The 20,420-nt window shown below is 40.0% G+C and overlaps 3 protein-coding genes across 4 annotated transcripts; 2 read left to right on the plus strand and 1 right to left on the minus strand.

The window, feature by feature from the left end:
* Positions 1-1,474: 1,474 nt before the first annotated feature.
* On the plus strand, positions 1,475-7,425 carry LOC113493017 (zinc finger protein 254-like). The gene is made up of 8 exons (XM_026870785.1): positions 1,475-2,370; positions 2,669-2,806; positions 2,895-3,133; positions 4,071-4,190; positions 4,405-4,505; positions 4,608-5,040; positions 6,227-6,304; positions 6,425-7,425. Exons 1-8 carry the CDS (start codon positions 1,784-1,786, stop codon positions 6,505-6,507), a joined length of 1,779 nt encoding a protein of 592 aa, XP_026726586.1. The 5' UTR covers positions 1,475-1,783; the 3' UTR covers positions 6,508-7,425.
* Positions 7,426-7,867: 442 nt separating this feature from the next.
* On the plus strand, positions 7,868-9,980 carry LOC113493022 (diamine acetyltransferase 2-like). The gene is made up of 4 exons (XM_026870796.1): positions 7,868-8,105; positions 8,191-8,242; positions 9,014-9,231; positions 9,533-9,980. Exons 1-4 carry the CDS (start codon positions 8,022-8,024, stop codon positions 9,719-9,721), a joined length of 543 nt encoding a protein of 180 aa, XP_026726597.1. The 5' UTR covers positions 7,868-8,021; the 3' UTR covers positions 9,722-9,980.
* On the minus strand, positions 9,745-19,968 carry LOC113493020 (GATA-binding factor A). 2 transcript variants are annotated; one of them, XM_026870794.1, is made up of 7 exons: positions 18,349-19,968; positions 17,569-17,685; positions 14,482-14,651; positions 12,804-12,937; positions 12,199-12,323; positions 11,413-11,747; positions 9,745-11,118 (listed from the first exon to the last, which is right to left on the minus strand). In XM_026870794.1, the coding sequence occupies exons 1-7, from the start codon at positions 18,401-18,403 to the stop codon at positions 11,026-11,028; spliced, it is 1,029 nt and encodes a 342-aa protein (XP_026726595.1). In that variant the 5' UTR covers positions 18,404-19,968; the 3' UTR covers positions 9,745-11,025. The 2 variants fall into 2 exon arrangements, with proteins under 2 accessions (XP_026726595.1, XP_026726596.1); XM_026870795.1 differs by lacking the exon at positions 14,482-14,651 and adding an exon at positions 14,343-14,434 and having other exon boundaries at positions 18,349-19,967.
* Between the last annotated feature and the right edge of the window lie 452 nt (positions 19,969-20,420).

Consider the following 20,420-nt stretch of genomic DNA (forward strand, 5'->3'; position numbering starts at 1 on the left):
CGAGGATGCTAAACAATATCAACCCTCCGCTTCCGTTGCATTCGCTTTATCCACAGAAAAGCTGTTCATATCTATCGGATCAATTCGCACCATACTGTACACTGTTCCGCTACGCTTGTGTGATTGCGTCTTTACACAATAGCACTCGTATGCAATACCCCATTCTCTTGTCAAGTCGTAAATATGCATCCAAAACCTCGCTGTCATTCAGACAAACTTTACGTTACTTGATAGTTACCATCGAAAATATAATTATTTCTGTAGGTATTATATATTAGGTACTCTATAATTTGTTTGTTATATTAGTTAAGTATATAAATAATAAATATTTACCCGATCCAAACTGTTAAAAGTCCTTCAATTTTGCACCTTATTAAGTTATAATTGGGATTGTCGGAAACACTTTTATTAGGCAGTTTTTAATATTATCAAAACTTCACTAACAGGTTTGATTCACAGAATATGGTATTAATGAACCGAACAGTCAGAAGCACAACGTAAGTATTATTTTAATTTAAAAAAGTTATACACTTCGAGAACGCAAAAGTTTGCGTTACGCGTGAGCTCGCACTTCGCGGTGGTGCGGGTGACGTGAAGCCTGAGTGCTCGTGGCGTGGTGAGCGTGGCTGTACTGGCCGTGGCGCCCGCCGCCTCCGCCGCCTGGGGGTGGGGACACGCCGCGCTCTGCTGCCCCGGCGGGCTCTCTGTGAGGCTAGGCAAAAACACCATACACGGATTTAAATATTAGAATGTGTTTATTACGTAGACGCTCTTAATATCAAGTTAATATTGTTCTAAATAATAAGTGTGTTAACTTGTACATTGTAACCAAACTCATTAAAACGAAAATTACATGGATTACTGAAAAAAAGGGGATCACAGGTTAAGCACCTCTAAGTATTACAGTTGGTTTTTTAAGTAGAATGCATCAGGTGATTGATATTTTTTTGTTATTGATGCTCATATTTATTTTGATTCTTCAGTAGGTATGTCAGAAAAATATAATCGGACAAGCATGCGACATTTTGCGATGTTGTTTTTCCCATTTACATTCATTAGGTTTAATTTTAAGAAGTTTATTTCATATTAGAAATTAAATACAAACTCGAATCGAACCTATGTCTTTAGGCTATGACGTGACCTTGTCACTTTACCAACTAAGATACAGAGACCACTGACCAAGAATTTGAATTTGTTCATTTGATCGCGGCATGTCTTTGGGTCAGCAGGTAGCACGTTGATTATTTTGCTAAAAATGTATCTACCTATTGATACCGTCGAATGAATCTGAAAAGAAAAAAACATGTGCTAAACTCACGACTTCATACATTAGAATAGAACATACACAAAAATAGTGTCATTTTTTACTATGATATATTATGTAGTATTATATTATAATAAAGTATAAATGATTGTAGCATAAATTAAATATGACGTCTAAGTGTAGCTAACATTTCTATTTTAAAATTGTATAAGTTAAATAATGGAATGCGTGGAATGAAGAAAAATTATTTTCCCGCACAACTGTCAGTTGTCACGTTCACTTCTGTCAAGAATTCGGGTAACGGGAAAATAAACACTGCTTTGCTTAGAAATGTCATTCGCCTCGTATGCATTTTGTTTTTCTTTTAGAAAAAAATAACAAATCAAATAATTGCCTCGTAGTGTACAAGTGATGTTGGATTTACGATAATTATGCCAGAAACGTAAAATAAATTAGTTACTTTATGTATGTAGCCATATTACTGAATCAACGAGGTTTGAAGCTGGAAGTGTAATAGAAATGGCCGAAACGAGTACAATGAACCCCGATAACAAAGTGGAGCAGAGCGAGAAGAAGGAAGACTTTGAAGGCATCAAGACGGAGGTGGAGGTGCTGGTGAAGCGCGAGCTGCTGGAGTGCGTGGTGTGTGCCGCGCGCAGCCGCGACTGTGTGGACATCCACTGCGCGCAGACCGCCGCCAGCGGCGCCAAGCTCAGCCAGCTGCTCAGCCGCCTGACGCGCGTCGACCTCGCCGAGCACGCCGCCTGCTCCAAGTACATGTGCAAGACCTGCTACGACCTCGTCAACGTGCTCGAGCAGGCCGAGATCGAATACAACAAGCTCAAGGAAACCTTCGAAGCCATCATCAGCAAGAACCCATTATTCGAGCAGCGAAACAACTTTGTACAGCCCATTACCTTAAATGCTGTTAAAGCTGAAGTCAGTGCTGGGAATGATGAGGACTACGTGTGCGACAACATGGATGACGATTCTGATGACGAACCTCTGGCTACACAAAGTAAAAGAAAACGACATAAAGTGGAAAAGAAAAAAAAGAAATCTACCACAAGCAAGAGGAAAGTAAAAAGTAAAGGCAACATTGACAGGTAATAGTTGCAAACACTATAGTCCACATTAAAAGTACCTGTGTTAACTATGCATGACTCCTTACTCTTGGACATGCTACTAATTATGTTGTTTTGGTTGATGAAAGAAATCCAAAAGCTGATTACTTGGTAACTTGCTGGGTGAAATTCAACCATCTGGACAAACATAAGAACCTATTAGACAAATATCTTTATCATCTTTGGTTTAAATATTTTAACATTAATAAGAGGATCTACCCTAAATTATCTAATACCTCTACCATAAATATATTGATCTGGATTCTGACTATGATTTTAGCTGGAAGTGTGATGAGTGTGGCATGAAGGACTCCACGGGTGGTGTCATAGCACTGGCAGCTCACAAGCTCACCATGCACACGGTGGAGGACCCCTCAGCCATTCTTGGGGATGTTAAGGTTGAAGTACCTCTAGAAGGGTATGTGTAATGAATATGTAATCTCATCCTTGATGAACTCACACTAGATGTCTTTGCTCTACTAATCAATGTTGTAACTTATTTTCAGTTCACAAAGTCCTTTATTCAATAATGGATTTGGCAACTGTCTTAAAACTGAACTGGATAACTTTGATGATGACAACAGTCTGGGTGCAGATGACATCACTAATGACACAAAACCTATCAAGAAGAAAGTGTTGTTGGGCAGACCGGCCAAGCTAAAGAGCGTACCGGCCCAGACCAAGAAGAAAAAGGTCAAAGTAGTGCACCAGTGTGACCAGTGCGATGCTAAATATACATCATTATGTGAGTGGTACATACAATGTGATTGTGCATACTTGTTGATGGCAATACTTGCTAATAATGATAATTATTCCATTGGCGAGCCTCACTGTTCCCTATTCAGTATTAACCATTACTTGTAATAATACTAACTGGTCCCGTGCAACTGTGACTTGCGATGCTTAGGGTTCCATATAAATCAGCACTAAAATTGGTCACACATCTAAACTTATGAATGTGCCAACTAGTTTTCATTGTTTGTTCTTATAGTGACAACAAAAATACATTATCTTGGAACACTTCAATTGTCTCAACTACATAATTTTCTGTTAAAAGTTTATGTAAGTATATTGAAAAGTGCTACATTTGGCTCTGGATTGTTTTATTAGCTGTTGTTAAAGTTAATGTTGTCAGAACACACAAAATGATAATGACTTGATTAAATTACATTACATGTTATAGTAGAATACCTATTCTATATTCAATTTCCGCACGCAAAATGCTTAATGGAATGCTCGCTTCGTGATATCAATAATTGGCCCATCATCCAAGGCTGCGACGCCGACGGAGACGTCGTTAGCAGTTGAGGCAGTATACAATTTGGTCAACATTAGTAGATCACTGGCCAATGCTACACAAACTTAATACATCCAAAGTCTCAACTTATTCAATGGTACTCCTTCTAGCTAATGAAGAAGACGTTTCAAGAGAAGTTATGTAACTGCTTAGTGACTGTGCTTTCTTGTTCTATTCCGAAACATGGGATGGTGTGAACTGTATCACAAAGGTGTGAAAATAGCTTCGTCGTAATTTTTTGACTTTGGACGCAGTCAAAACGTGTGCGATCGCAATTTTTAGCGCCAGCCACCTATAGTGAAACACCAGTAAAGAAGTTAGAACGAATCTAAATTCTGAGAGTATTGTGTTTAAAGTAATTGTAGTGTATTTGGTTGTCGTGCAGCCCGCTTGGAGCAGCATAAGCAGAAGCACGACGGCTCCAAGCCGCCCTACATCTGCGAGGTGTGCGGCGCGCACTACAAGCACAAGCGCGCCTGCGACATACACATCGCACTGCACCAAGGTAGGCAAGCCGGGCCAGCCGCCTCACACTTGCAAACATACGGTGTGACGGACACTTCTCATAGATATCTAAGTATTGTATGTTGATAAAACTTTTCGCATTAAAGCTATGTATTCTTATTGTAATCAATTCAGATCATTACGCAATTTATTTTTCGGATTAACGTACATTTTAATATATAACGTAATAGATTGGAGGTAATGGTTTATTTCAGGTATAAGCGACTGGAAGTGTGAAGAGTGCAATAAGTTGTTCCCGTCTAAGAACGCGTTACAGAGGCATAACAACATACACACCGGGAAATTAAATTATCAGGTAATTAAATATTATACTTTGTGCATACTTGGCACACATCCAGTTCTAGTCGATGCGGTTTAGTTTCGCGGTGCATACTAACGTGTGGTTCTGACTGCGCAGTGCGACCTGTGCGGCAAGTCGTTCATCCACACGTCGTCGTTCAAGATGCACAAGCTGTCGCACTCGGGCGTGAAGCCGCACTCGTGCGACGTGTGCGGGCTGGCGCTGATGACGCGCTCGCACCTGAAGCGGCACAAGCGCGTGCACAGCGGCGAGAAGCGCCACGAGTGCGGCGTGTGCGGCAAGCGCTTCTCCGAGCGCTACAACCTGGCGGCGCACGCGCGCGCGCACGACGCCGCGCCGCCGCCGCCGCCGCGCCGCCGCCTGTTCCGCTGCGCCTTCTGCGCCGAGCGCTTCGAGCGCCGCTACATGCTGGAGCGGCACTCGGCCGCCGAGCACGGCCGCACGCTGGAGCGGCCGCCGCCCACGCCGCGCAACACCATGAGCAAGCTGCTCAAGGCGCAGGCGCAGCGCCGCGAGGCCGCGCCCGCAGGTACGCCAAGCCAAGCTAACCTTGAACAAACCAACATCATGAAAAAGCTTTTTTGGCTATTTTTGAACCCACTTCAAAAGTAGGAGGTTCTCAATTTGTCAGTACTTTTTTAAGTTTGTTATACTACGCACGCCGAATGGTGATCCCTATGACAGTTCGTAAGCGCTTAACATTGTACTGACGTCCTTTCACAACAAATCCTTTAGACGTCCATTAAAAAATTGAAAAAAAAAAACATATTTGTGTACATTTGTACATTAAAAAAATTAATATTAAGAAATTATTACGTAATATTCGAAAATAATGAAAAAAAACTCAATTCAAATGTACATGGTACGTTCTGCAAAAGTTATGTCGTCTATCTGTTATCGACTAAGAAGGGACACATCGACAAACAAAATATCAATAATTTGTTGGAAATATGTAACAAATGCTTTGAGTTTGTATTTTATTTATATCAATCTGAATCTGATACAGCGTCAAGCGGATCTTCAAAATCTGAGTCTGAACTGCAGGTTTCAGTGACATTTATTAGTAACGGTTGGTCAATGATATTGTCGTATTGTACATTTCGATCCCAGTCTTGTAAGCAAATTTCGTTCTTTCGACCACTTTTTGCCAATCGTCTACTGTCACTTGAGCGCAAGCTTCTTCCAATAAAACCATCATTTTATTTGCCGTGAATGGCGGAGTTGTGTTACTTTTTTATCTAGTGTTTTATGTCCATCAATGCGCGTAATCTTTCTTTCACAATAAATAAATAAATATTGCTTATTATGTTGAATGACCTGGCTACATGACATGACATTTTCCTAAAAAACAGTATTTTATGAAATTGTTTCGCATCACTAATACCACTGTCAGTTGAAACGTCATAGGGATCATTATTCGACGTACGAACTTATACCTCACCACCTACGTAAACTAACTGTCAAATCGGTCCCATAAAATCTCATCAAGTTTGGCTCAGAAGAAATATTATGGTCTTTTGATGCTCTACAAACATATATTTAGATACTTCAAAGTTTTAATATGAATTTATTTAGTCTTTAATTTCAGAACTACTACTTTGAACCATATTCATCACAAGTTAGTTGCCGACAACGAAGCATAATATCATATTTTATATCATATGAATTGCCTACACAATAGTTTTGTAGAAAATAAAGTATAACATTTTGTGCAGAAGGGGATACAAAGGACGACCGCAGTTCAGATTCACGAACCACACCGATCACGCCGCAAAAACTTATTGCGCAATTATGTAAGTTTATGCACATTTACATAAAGTCCATAATCACCTATGGTAAGATCTTACAGTATCTTATTCCGAATTATAGTTAAACAATGAATGTATTAAATAGTGTGTGTACGTTTCTTGCAGCGACGTCCTCGTCGATAGTCCCGCAGAGCGCGTGGGGCAACGCCTATGCCGCCGACTTCCTGCGACACGACTACCCGCACTGACCACACACACACACACACTCCCGATACTAATCCCATTAAAAACAATATCAAACAATCTGCACAGGTGATACCACCTTTTTGGAAACCACGAGAAGTGGTTTTACATGTTACTATCAGAGCGCCTATCACCGACTTTTTAAGTATAGTGCTGCAGCTGTGGAAGCGAGGCAACTGTATTACCTTGAGAGGTGGTGGTAGGCATGCTGGAGTAATACAATCATACTAGCAACACCGGTAGGGTGTTATGGTTTCAATGCTCAGGCGAAATAATAATGGATAGTTTGGAAGTCTTAATTAGAACCTCCTAGCATCAGTGTACATGAGTATTGAAATCTGGGCCCCAATTCTGCCATTTACAATTCCCAATTGCATTAATGGCAATTGGATTATCTTAATCCTATTTCCATTAATTCATTGCTCATTGTAAATAGCGGTATTGTGGCCCAGAGGCTTCGCGATCACATGAGAACCTGTGTGACTGCAATGTACTTATTACATCATGTCACAGTAACATAGGATAGAATCTCAACTCAGATTATGTGATTTGTATTACGAAAGATGATAAGATAAATAATATGCAGAAGTAGGGACAATTTAAAATAACCTAAATCTTCCAGTTAGTTTGTGTCTAGCATAAAGTGTAAACCTGTAAATATTAGGAGAGCTGAAATATAGATAACATAAATATATATTATAATTATACAAATAATTGTAAAAATACTATTAGAAATACGTATTATTTAAGAAATATGTACTATAGTGTTATAATTGATATAATATTTTTATACTAAACTCATCACACCCGTGGGATAACTTTGTTTATGAGATATCGTACCTACATTGTACGTTCACCTGATTTATTTTATTTCTATTACGCATTTGTATATTATTTAATTAAATGCAGTTAATTATATAAAATAGTTTTTTTTTTCTTGTGCAAAATTACATAGGTACCGCCATCTTTGCCGCCGTCTCGTCGCCATCGAGGGGCGCAGTCTTATTAATTATAATAAGAATGTGATACGTAATTAATTAAAGTTGGAGTTAGGAAATTAGTAAAGGAGACGAGTAACTCGCACTAACTTAATTATACATTAAGTTAGAATGTCTATATTATTAATCTTGCAAAATTCATGTCAAATAATATATTTTTAAAATGATAACGCATTCTGCAAAATGACTAATGGTTTTCTACTTTTATATTGTAAAGAATATGCTGGAAACTATGAACTTGTTATGAATTAATTAGACAGTTTTGTTTTCTCTTGCACGTGATGAAACGTGCTGTTGCTGAAATAAACAAATTAATACTAGGTCGACAAATTCTCTACACGCCACTGACCTTGAAATTCTTGACAACAGACAAAAAGTTACAGAATGAAACGTTTTTGACAACTGGTGAATAAATAGCCCAGCTGACTGATCAGATGATTTATGTTGTGGACAAAACTGAAATCTTTAAAATTTTCGTGTTATAATCTTAATAAAAATTGTTTTATTACTAAGTTAACAATATGACGGATAAATATAGAGATGATGAAATAAAGATTCGTCCTGCAAAAGTGGAAGACATGTCTGCGGTGGCCGAAATGATTCAGGTTTAAATCTTATAAGTTACTTGACCGTAATTAATATTATAAAACTTACCTTACAACACCGTAACATAACTAACTTCCCTATCAGGAGCTGGCTGATTTCGAAAAAATGCCTGAAGGACCTAGAATGTCGGTAAAGGGTGAGTAATTTAAAGTAATATTTATATATAGGTACCTTCCAAGCAAGTTCAGACCAGATGTAACTTCGAAGTGCTTTTCTGTATAAAAACCTAGGATACCAATATTTTTACCATTCATAATACTGACTTAAGTATTCACAAAAGTTACAAATTTTACCATTCATCATTAAAATTCCAATAGTTCTATAAAAAAAACTTGTTTAATAAGTAAAACCTATTATATTTTAGAAGACTACTTATAGAATAATGTCAAAAATGCTGTGTATACATACAATATATATATATATATATATCCTATTACAACAAATTGCTGCACAATTAACAATGAATAAACAAAGCTATGAATATTCCCAATAATATATAAAGTTAATCTTCAAGGTGGTTTAATCCTATCTGTAGGTATTCAAATAATAATTTAATGTACTTAATATAAAATTTACCTATTACAAAATGTTTCCTAACATACAAAATTCCTGATAAGAAAAAACTAAAATACTCAGTACACAAAAGTAATCAAATAACATACATCATACATTTGTCAAGCTTAAATACATGAATATCATCAGAAGTGGCAAAAAAATACTTAACAAATTAAATTAACACTGGCTCGCTTCCTCTCTCCTAAAGCTTGCCGTGCCTGACAGGGTCCAAACTGTTATCAGTTATAACCTATTATTGTTGTTGGTGTATGTTAAAATGTGTACTGTAGAAGCAATAATGTTTTGTTATGTTTTTACAAATTTATTTATTGGATACTTTTGACTATTGAAGACCTGCAGCACGATGGGTTTGAGCGGCAGCCGCCGGCGTTCCGCTGCAAGGTGGCGGAGGTTCAGCGGGCGGGCGCGCAGCCCGTGGTGGGCTACGCGCTGTACTTCCCGACCTACTCCACGTGGGAGGGCCGCGCCATGATGCTGGAGGACCTGTATGTGCGCACCAACCAGCGCCACAAGGGGGTGGGCAAGAGACTCTTCAAGGAGGTTGCCAAGGTATATGATTTTCAGTCTGAAGTATCATCATTCCCCTTTCCCTATCTCATTTTTGTTGTTTGAAGTATGAAGGTATAAAACCTGTATGTAACCTGTTAATTAACAAATTGTGTTACTGTTTTTGGGCTCTCATCTCAAATTTAGAATAATTCTGCATGTGAAGACTTGTAATTGGCTTTTTGTCAACTATAGTTGTTTATTTATTAAGTTTTATCTTTTAAGCTGTAAGTCTTCCACAGTATAATAAATAAATAACTAGTTTGTGAAATAATTTTATATATGACATTGTGTAAATTATTAGGAGGCTTCCACAAGCGGTTGCACCCGTCTGGACTTCCATGTTCTGGAATGGAATCCTGCCCGATCCTTCTATGAGAACAAAGGTGCTGTGAACCTGACCAACAAAGAGCAGTGGTGTTACTACCGACTGGCAGGTGATGCCCTCCACAAGCTGTCCCTAGAAGCCCCCAGCAATGTTATCAAGAAGTGATATCAAAAGGAAAACACACAGTATTTGTGCTCACTTATATATTTCATAATACATATAATATACAACAGACTTCTCTTTGTACATATTTCTAGTTTATATTTATCCAAAATTTGAGACTTTAATGTGAATAGAGCCTCGCCTTATTACATTCTTATAAAAAAATCTATTGAAGTTACCAGCAGATATCAAAGCCAGAATTGCCTTATATTTGCAGTGTGACATCTGTGCAAGACTGAACCAAATTAAAATAAAAAATACATTTTGTTGTATCATTTTCTAACTACTATATACAAGTATCTATTATAAATGCCATTTAATAAATTTATTTATGTAATGAGTTTTTGTATTCTCGCTAGGTTTCCTTTTATAAAGCGACTTCAAAATAAGGAGGTTTTTAATGCTTATAAATACGTGCACATGCAACTTATGGTATGTTTATATAGATCTAAAGATATTTTTATGGGTGGAGTATTACTTTTTTAAGATAACTTGCAAATTGACAGTTTTAAACAATGGAAGTCGATGAGCAGCAACTTTCTGTTAATTACCACTATTTGAAAAAACACTACATCTTATAGCAACAGTATTGCGCTGATTTGTTTTGTGCAAAATATCAAAGAGTTTTGGTTGGATACATGATCGAAGACTGAATACTGTTTAATCTTAATTATCTACTTAGATTCTACATAGCTTTATTTACATAGCGCAGCATCGCTCTCAGACTAGCTTGATACAGCGTGAAACATAAGACACGGTTTGGTCCCGCGCTGACTGGACGGTTTGCCAGTCTGAAAGGTTCCTATTATCATTATGAATATTCTGTTCTTATGGAAACATTTCTAATTGATTAATAGAGAATCATTAGACTAGTTTTGAGATTAAAATTGTCATGGAACGTTAATATATTTAAATAGATAATACTTGCGTTACCATTTTGTCAGTCAGAATGGCAAGGTGCCCCGCAGCGCACGAGCGGGGCCTACAATGCACCGCTACTTCCCTAATACTATATAATACAACTTCGAACTTAAGAAATTACTTTTCTATCTATTGCTAAATATTTACAAAATATCGCTTGAATGGAACACAAACATTAAATCCTACAAGTATTCTTGACTAAACTGTTTACTAATGGAAGTTAAAGTGGCTATTAGTATCAATATAAATACAAATAGATTCAGACCAATAGGTCGCGCTACTTCTGCAAGTTGACGTATGTCAGGTCAGCCACGCGCACCTGAGCGGCCGGCGCGCGGCGCGCCCGGCGGCTGCGAGGCCGCGGCTCAGGCGGCGCGGTGTCGCTGCTACGTGGACGCCATGAGCTTCGCGTGCGCGGTCACGTTGCGTTGGTGCAGGAACCCGCTGGCCTCCTCCTCCTCGCCGTTGCCCAGACCGTACTGGAACACACACACACAAGTTATTATATTTTAACTAGTTACTCCTATATGATTATTGTAATAGAAGTAGCCATATAATGATGACAAAAATCCTAAATCCTTATTAAAACGTAAGATTATATGATAAGAATGATTAGGTACCTACTTCATGCGAAATGTGAATAATTTAAACTTGAACTCAAGAATTTTTGTAAGTAGTTTTTGACATTAAATATCTACTTTAAACCAAAGTGTATATGTGCAGCGTATTGGGTATTATATTTATCTGAATGTTAGCCTGTATTAGGTATTAACCTGTAGCGCGTGCAGGTAGTGCTGCTGCGAGTGGTAGTGCGGGCCGGAGTGCGGCGGGTACGACTCATAGCCATTGGCGTTGCTGGGCTCGCTCTTGATGTTGAACAGCGACGGGTTGGAGAGGAAGGGCGCGGCGGGCAGGCCGAGCGGGTACTGCGCGTGCGCGGCGTGCCCGGACTGCGCGTGCGCGTGCGCGTGCTGCGCGTGTTGCGCGTGCGCGTGCCCGTGCGGGGACGTGTCCGGGGTGGCGTGCGCCTCGCGAGCCTTGCCCGCGCCGTGCCCGCCCAGCGACTGCGCCAGCGGGAGTGGCACCTCAGGCAGGCTCTGCTTACTGTCTGTAATAGCATTAGGTTTTTTTCTTCGTAAACTGTGTTTGTCACGATTATTTATGTTGAATCAATAGCCTTGAAAAAAAGTTTCAAACTTTTAGTAACAAAAATCACGAAACTTTCATACAACTTTTAAACAATTTTCATTCCCACCATAAAAAAACCTTCTTCAAATTAAAAAGTTAGCTTACGTCCTTTTCCTGGTTCTAGACTATCTGTTTATCTAATTTAATTGAAATCGATTTGTCAGACAGACTAACTAGACAGAGATACTTTTGCATTATAAAGAGTAAGGAGTTGCACGAACTTCTTGTTGTCCGTAGTTGTTGTCCATGATTGAGTGACAGAATAATGCTTCAGGCATTAAGTCCGTAACATGGTAAATCGAATAATAATAAATTTGTAAACATTTGTTGACGCTATCGGTAGTGGGTGTTCTAACTATTGTGATACCTACCGTCCATCCCCGGAGAGTTGTGATCGTCTTTCTTGTTGGCGTCCTGCGGCGGTTTTGTTCCGTTACCGGACTTCTTCGGTTTACGTTTTCGCGTCTGAATGCCGTCTTTTCTCATGGCAAGAGGCCTGCAATGTAAGCGAAAACAAATTATATGTTATTTTAGTCCAGTTGTATTATTAAGTACAAACACCATGGTAGCGTGGCTAGCAATATCTTCTCTGGAGTACATTAAGTAGATATAAAATGTAGAGTCGGTCAAGATGATATTGATCGTCGTGACATCAGCCCGGACGCGGAGTCCTATGCTGGCACAAGCTTTAGGCTGACCTATTTTATGATGCTTCGTCATCATCATCATCATCAGCATCTCAGTCTATAGCTGTCCACTGCTGGACATAGGCCTCTCCATACGTTCTCCAGCGCTTAGGTATTTAATATAAGTAATTTGATAATGTTATCATAAACATCATTTTTTAAAGGTCTTCGTCAATCTCGAGCATTATTTTCCTGTATGCACCTATAATATGGAGAACAAGTAGACAATAATATAATTGAAGCCGAGGGCTGACGGCTGTTTGGTCGGCGCTCATGCCGCGGCTACGTACCGGTTGATGCCGTGCAGCTTGTAGTAGAGGCCGCACGCGTTGCAGACGGGCTCGCCGTCGTTGTTCCGCCGCCACAGCGTGGTGTTGCGCGAGCCGCAGTTGGTGCAGCACTGGCCGTGACGCCGCGCCGCCGACTGCACACACACACCACGTCACACAACCGACACTAAAGCGCTGGCTACTCGTCTACCGAGACCAGGACTTGATCTGTGCCTTTTACTAATAATGTATCTATTTTCCAATAATAGAATGATCCGAAGTGACAAAAATCGTACCTACGCTTTGTTAATAAGTTTCTTGCATTCCCTTCCCATATGAGTTACTTTGCTTATCGCGTGTCGATTATCCCTATATTTTCGCTATTTCTTACTGAAATGTTGTAATAAGGCACCTATTTCTTAACACGATACTTCAGCGGCCTTGTTGGTTTAATCGCCCTTGTATGTAACATGTCAAGCCTTTAACGTGTTTGTGACACTCATTAGACTAGATAGGTAATCTAAATGGCATTTCAAAGCTAAATTTTATACAGGAGATAAGAAAATATCAGCACCTGTTTAGGTGTAGCTTGTAGGTAAGGAGCGTCAAGTCCTGTTCAGGTAGCAGTTTTCATGAATACCAGCTAGTTTAGAAAATTTGATAGTAAAGGTTGTTAATTCCAGAAGAATTACTTAAAAATAAATCCAACGGGCAAGCCGCATCCAGGTACCCTCTAAGTATCTAAGCGTGCATCACAACTATGTACATGTATTAACTATAAAGAGAGCACCAAAAACCAAGGATCCAAACAACAAACAGCATCCAAGCACCTCCCATGCACATAATCGTTACAAATCCCAGCTCCCAGCAGCTCGCAGCAGGCCAGCAGCCATCTTGCCACGCATCACGCGCGCAGATACATCTATGATCATGGAGTAGCCCCACGGTCCGGCTCGCGGCGCCCGCGGGCGGGGCCGCGCTCTCATTGGCCGCCGTACCTGTCCCTATCTGCGCGCGTGTGTGCGCCGAGATAACTAGCCGACAGTCTTGTTGCCGATCGATAAAGTCCAATATGCGAGGATTCGTTAACGGTGAGGCGCGGCTCCCGAGCGCGCTATCTACTAGCGCTGGCGGGGCTATCTCTGCGCGCGGCCCGGCACTGTGCTGATTGCCGCGGTGTACAGTGACTTGCACCGTGTCAAGTGACGTCAGAGTGTAATACTGGCTGCGCAGGCGCAGCCGGCCGCTGTGTTCACAAGCATGCAATTACCGATCGATTAGTTATCTCGGTTCGAAACCCTTATCTTACTCCATCGTCAATAATGGAAGGTTGCGGTGATCGATACGTGATGTGATATTATTGGGTAGGTTTAAATTTGTAACTGTGCAAGCGGAGTGCTACAAAGCGGCGCACTCGAAGTAGGGAGCGGTAGCGTGTAGTTTCCTAACACTCGCCAAAAGCCCAAACAGTAAGGATAGTCTAGCAACGTCCGCGTGCGGTGGTCGCGGCGACCGCGGGGCGGTAGCATGCATGCACTAGTCTACACGCCACCGACTCACCTTCTTCATGCCCCTGGCCATGCCCTCCACACTCATCCATCTCTGCACGGTGCCCTCCTTATAGAAGCGGGTGAGTAGGTCTGCGTCGGCACCTGTTCGCAAACAGAGCGCGTTACTAGTGTAGGAGGGGAACACTCACCAGCCGCTTGCTGGGCTTCACGAGCGGCCGGTTGACGCCGTTGATCTTGTGGTAGAGCCCGCACGCGTTGCACAGGTAGTGGCCGGTCGCATCGCGCCGCCACAGCGGCGTGTTGTTGGCGCCGCAGTTGACGCACTCGCGCCCTTCCTCGTACATCTCCAGCACGCCATCTGTTCGCACGCTCATGTCAATGTCGCTCTAAACTTGACTAGTACCTATTGAAATCTAGAGAAACTTAAAGTAATAAGTGGTGCGGGTCCATCGACGTGCTGCTCTAGAAGGGGCAAGGTTCCTGACTATGTATGTGCTGTATGTAACATAGTATCGCATCCTGCGCGCGATCTATCGCCGCATTGAGAGTAGAGGCTGCGGTATCAACAATGTCGATTATCGCGGGTTCCCAGAAGGTGACAATAATATATAATAGCTGTAACGGAGATTGAGGGGTTCTAAAGCAATTTAGAAGAATGATAATCTAACAATAAATTATGAATTATTATTTAATCTGTGTTCTCCACGTAGATAACATGCTAGCAGGAATGTCCTGCTGGCGGTTTATTTAGGCGCTGACAAGTACTTAATTAGGCATTAGGTCAAATTTCGCCGTTATCACTATCCTGTGATAACAGACCATCATCTGTTCACTCAGTAAATCCATTAATTTAAAGTCATATCGAGCTAATTTAAGTCAAATAATTGGACAAAATATCAGCACTCACCTAACTCTACCAATTTATAAAAGTTTAATCAATTTTAATTTTCTCCAACGGATGTGAAGGCTTCATTTTAGAATTATTACGATGGCATTTAAATGAGGACACAACTCGTTTCACTTCATTAATTGTTTACGAGTACAATGAATAGGAATCCTTCATTATCTATGTAGGTAGTAGCATCTATCCATCGTAGTGTTCAAGGTTTACAGCCAGCCTTATATATGTTAATATGTAGGATCAATGTTAGTAGGTCAACAATAAAACAGGATACTTATACTGGGTATATAAGTAAGAGCGGTTTGTGTGTTACCAGGGCCCCGATTCTGCTATTCTACAATGGCCGATGAATGAATGATGAATGGCAATTGGATTAAATTTGAAATTATTCATATTCTCTTAAATATTTTGCTATTTCAATAATTGGATCTTAATTGTATTGACCTTGAGTGTACCGTCCCGTACTGAATTTCCAATTATTGTGTAGAAAAATTCTTAAGAGAATACGAAAATTGTAATTTTAAGCCAAATTTCATTCATTCATAGGCCGTTGCCGCGTTGTAAATATATTGGGGCCCTGGAAACCCAAAGAAATGGGAATATACTGACTGTGGAGGATGCGAGTGCTCGCTGTCGTACTACAGACCAGTCAGCATATAAGCTTTGTGTTAGAGCACGTTTTTGTGAGACTCCAATCAGGAGTTAATTACGAAAGCGACTAATAGCAAAGAGTTATACATAAGTACATGATATGGAGGCCTAATTATATATGTATCGAGGCAGACAACTGTAATACTCCAAAATCTCAGCGACTATGTTAATCATAGTGATTTACTGCAATTTTATGGAATTCTAACTAGAATTAAAGAAAGCTGGTGGTCGACGAGATACTTTTAATTTTAAGTGTCTACTAAAGTATGTTATCAATCTAGTTAAGATAGGAGTGACGAGGACTGAGAATATATTTATCATTATTCACACACCGGTCACAGGTATATGAATTAAATGTCGGCTTATATATTCTCATGTAGCGTCTTTACATAACCATTTACATTGGTGGAGATCGTTGTTTAATGACCGTGTGAGCTATATGGATACGTGTTAGTAAGTAGGTAAATAGTATTTAGACTACTATATATTTTCAAGATAATGCTAAATTGTTTAACAAATACGAATAAAGGATTAATGCTGAGAATATTAGTTAACAAGAGCATGAGTAAGCGCGTTATCTGCGTCCCGGTGACGTCAGCCTCTCAATGTTATTGTCATCTGTGATGCACAATACTGATTGCGGTTACTGAATGTATCATCAATAACTGACTTATTTAGATCGATACTTAATTGTTGAAATACATAAAGCGATATATTTTTAAAGTTTTGTATTACTTTGTGAATTAAATCGCTTAGGTAGCCAGATATCCAGACCTGGATAATGTCTCCTACAGCGTTGTTTTAAATAGGGCGTTGTTTAATAAATGATTGACAAACCAAATTTAGTTTTATGTTGATACCCGGTCTACATTCTTATAGAAAAACTTCTCAGACAAATATATTGTGAATCAGACTGGTAATCGTAAATAATAAACATTGGAGTGAGGGAGATCGCTATACTTTAATCATGTTTTCCCGCTCTTGGCTCTACGGTCAAATAAGTTTTCCTTAAATGTCAACGAATTATCCTCAATACAAGTAAGGTAGTTGTACAACTGTTATAAAAAAAAATAGGTAGTTACTCGCCTAAATACTTGGAAGGATGACACACAATTAGGTAGATTACGCTACTGATCGCGCGATGGAGAACAGTTATGTATTTATAATGATTTATTTATCAAACAGATAAATGTATCTATTGAATTAATTACTGCGTAGATATCCAGACAATTATAGAAGCAATATATTAGTTATTATATGGTCGGTAGTATAATTCTATTAATGTTTATGATAAGATATTCAGCAGCTATATTAGTGGCGTATTCGCAAGTTCATTCAGTGTGATACTGTATCAGCGGCTCTCGCTCGATCGCCGATGTCTCGCTACCTTATCGCAATGTGCGCAGACGTAGCTATCTGCACAATAACAATAACACACGACAGATAAATCACGAACACTCATCTAAAAGTGAAATTGTACAATCTTGTAATAACAAACAGATATAGTTAGCTGGGATTAGTGAGGTCGTGAGCCAGATACACAAGTATACATGGTAGGGTGACGCTGATAAGAGCTTGTCATTGTTCAATTATAAAACAATAAATATATTTCGCGCGTTACCGGCCAGTTATGAGTAGATATTTTCATGAATTAGTGTAGAATCAACAAAGTTCTTATAAAAATTATGTGCTACATTAAAAAAATTGTAATAAGGTATGTTACCGTATGCGGTGGGTCGCTGCAGGGCGTCGTAGGGCGCGCACCACGAGCCCATCACCATGTTCTGTGAGTACAGGCCGCCCGCCACCGAGCCTACGCCGCTCACGCCGCCGCCGCCCGCTGCACACACACACACACCTTACATATACATCAACAACAACAGTGACCACAGAGGACACCTGAACATATCGGTACATGTCCTCCAACCCATACGCCGTACAACTTGTCGGGTTCATGTGAATTGGTGAAAATAATGGGTACCTAATAAACATGAATACTTTTTTTAAAATAACATAAAGCTTTAATAGATTTAGGGCCTGTTCAATTACTTGGCTGATTTTTCCATACAAAGAGTGTCAAATGTTTCAATTTATCTGCCAGATAGCGGCTGATGAGTGATTGTGAGATTTGCGCTTAATTTTTTTGAAATCATTACTTTTGAAATGCAATTTTTGAAACTCTTTATGAAACAAAAGAATGAAAATACTACAAAGCTTATCGTCAATGATAAAATAAATGAATACGAAACAGTAATAGATAGTTACTTCCCAACAGTTACAAATATATAGCGTTTCAATATTCCTTATTTAGCAATATTCGATATAGATAATGTTATCAACAAAAACAAATTGAATACCGACAGACTGGTTCTGATAGTCAAAATTCAATCTACATCAATGCTTGCTAACTGTGTACGGGCCCGGGGTACCGAGAGCCAGTGGCAGCTGTTAGTTAACTTAGACTGAGCAATAGATAGCGGTAGATAGGAGTCGGATGACGGACCTGCAAGCAGCGCCATGTTGTGCAACCAGCTCGCGGGCAGTTGTAGCGCGTCCATGTCCAGGCTCAGGTGCTTCGGTACGCAATGAACAAAGAGTGTCCCACAGAGTGCACTTGTCGGCGAGGTAATTAGCTAGTAGCGTAGTGGTGCGACCCGCGCGGTCAGAGGTCGCAGCCCGGACTGACCGCGGCAGCGCGCGCGCCGCACTCGCTCGCGCTTATCGCTTCTGATTCATAACACAGCCTTCTGCTTAACTTAGCGCAATTCCCTAACTATAGGGCTTACTTCACGTTGCCACACTACTTATTGGGTGACAAAGAGTATTTTAATTGTTTTATTAGGACCAATTTAGTTGATGCATAATCCCATCATACATTATAACTGGCCAGATGATTGGGTCTCTACTTAAAAGATATGAACACGGAACAGACCCGAACAGTAGTAGAACGTAGACCGGCTGATTTGAACCTGAACCTTTGTTATTGACCCATCTGAAGTTGAAATCTTTTTGTTAACCGTTGTTAATTCGAGCTCGTTTTTTATAATTAAGACCCTTAAATTATTTTTACTTGAGGCCCTCGACACCGTTTTGATTACGAGGTGAAATGTGTCGGTGGCCCACTGTGAGAAAAAGATCGAATGTTTGTATTACGCTACTGCTCATCGCCGTCACTGTATTTTATTTCTTTGATTTAAACAACAACAAGTAGGTACACGTTGTATTATCCTGCTGAAGGGAAAAATCATATCTATTGGCGGCCATAGGGAATTAGCGCATGATAATGAATCACTGTGGTTAGTAACTTCGCGCAAACACTGATTGGTCGCGACGCACGCACGCGCGGGACGCCTCTACACCAAGAGCCGAGCAGGATAATCTTCACGGTTTGTGACGAATGGAGTTGAACTAATATATTGATACTTGTGGGCCACGAGACTTTAGTCAATTTGAAAGCGTACTGTTACGTATAGGTATGATAAAAGATCATTTATTTCACCGAGAGCCTGGCTCCAGCCGCGATAAGATACCCGAGTTACAATTATGTTAAATATATTAGTGATAATAAAACTATCTGACAATGGCCGCCGTTATCGACGAATACTTTGTAATTACCATTTTATCTTTGTTCATATTTAGTTCATTAAATCGTTAAGCAATTCTCATATCATTGTTTTTTTGTGGTCTATTGGATTTCTTGAAATGTAGAGTTATGTCTTCATCGTAGGCTATCTAGTCCAAGTGCAAGGCACTGTACGAAAGGTTTTTTAGTACATTATCATTACAATTTCTAAATGGAATGTCGTCATAGCACTACAGGCTAGCTCATGCCCCGATCATTGCCCTGCCCGCTCTCGCGGTACTTCTGTGTTGGGGTAAACCCCATCTTGCCAGAGTTAATCCTGTCGGTCCACGCGTTAATCATCAAGGGTCTTTATTAACGGTAACAATAACAGTTAATTATTACTGATACGGAATAATTTGTAGCTATAACTTTGTTTGACTTTGGATTTATTTTTACACTATCAACGGAATGTGGTTAATTACCTAGGTACTTGATTTTATATTTACCTGATAGCTGCAGAGGTAACTATTTTAAACCCTCGACTCAGGCTTCATTCATGATAGTTTTATTTTTACCGCATCGGCACAATATTTTATGTTCATTTCTATAAATAATAGACGCGAGGACGTTGAGGTTTTTGTCACGCGTAGCCTGGTTCAGACTGTTCATTCAAATCATTGAATTTTTCCTAGAAGTTATGACAAGGAAAAAGATTCCATAAACAATACGTTTAATAATACATGTCGCGTGTATTTTTCCAAAATGATAAGTTGGTGTTTCTTCGATATTCATAATAATAGAATTCTCCGAGAAAAGCTTTGCTCATTCATTTTATGTCGCGTCTTTTTACTGGTCTACATATCTAGGTTGGTGTGTTGACGAGGGTCTCTCTGCAGATATCAGCGCATAGACAATGCCAGTGATAGCCGTCTATGGACATGGCCGCGCCGCCACCTGACTCATCATAGTTTACATCAAGCTATTTATAAACACGCGCTTATCAGTGCATC

Source organism: Trichoplusia ni, chromosome 4 (genome assembly GCF_003590095.1).
Source record: "Trichoplusia ni isolate ovarian cell line Hi5 chromosome 4, tn1, whole genome shotgun sequence".
In the NCBI taxonomy this organism is placed as follows: Eukaryota; Metazoa; Arthropoda; class Insecta; order Lepidoptera; family Noctuidae; genus Trichoplusia; species Trichoplusia ni.

Bases quoted from the DNA above. Each gene is read 5' to 3' on its own strand.
- LOC113493017 (XM_026870785.1), top strand. From the start codon at position 1,784: ATGGCCGAAACGAGTACAATGAACCCCGATAACAAAGTGGAGCAGAGC. The intron at 4,191-4,404 runs GTAGGCAAGCCG...GGTTTATTTCAG, and splicing joins ACACATCGCACTGCACCAAG to GTATAAGCGACTGGAAGTGT. The intron at 6,305-6,424 runs GTAAGTTTATGC...CGTTTCTTGCAG, and splicing joins AAAACTTATTGCGCAATTAT to CGACGTCCTCGTCGATAGTC.
- LOC113493022 (XM_026870796.1), top strand. From the start codon at position 8,022: ATGACGGATAAATATAGAGATGATGAAATAAAGATTCGTCCTGCAAAA. The intron at 8,106-8,190 runs GTTTAAATCTTA...CTTCCCTATCAG, and splicing joins CGGTGGCCGAAATGATTCAG to GAGCTGGCTGATTTCGAAAA. The intron at 9,232-9,532 runs GTATATGATTTT...GTAAATTATTAG, and splicing joins TCTTCAAGGAGGTTGCCAAG to GAGGCTTCCACAAGCGGTTG.
- LOC113493020 (XM_026870794.1), bottom strand. From the start codon at position 18,403: ATGGACGCGCTACAACTGCCCGCGAGCTGGTTGCACAACATGGCGCTG. The intron at 17,686-18,348 runs GTCCGTCATCCG...GTGTGTGTGCAG, and splicing joins CAACATGGCGCTGCTTGCAG to CGGGCGGCGGCGGCGTGAGC. The intron at 11,748-12,198 runs GTAGGTATCACA...ATGCTATTACAG, and splicing joins CAACTCTCCGGGGATGGACG to ACAGTAAGCAGAGCCTGCCT.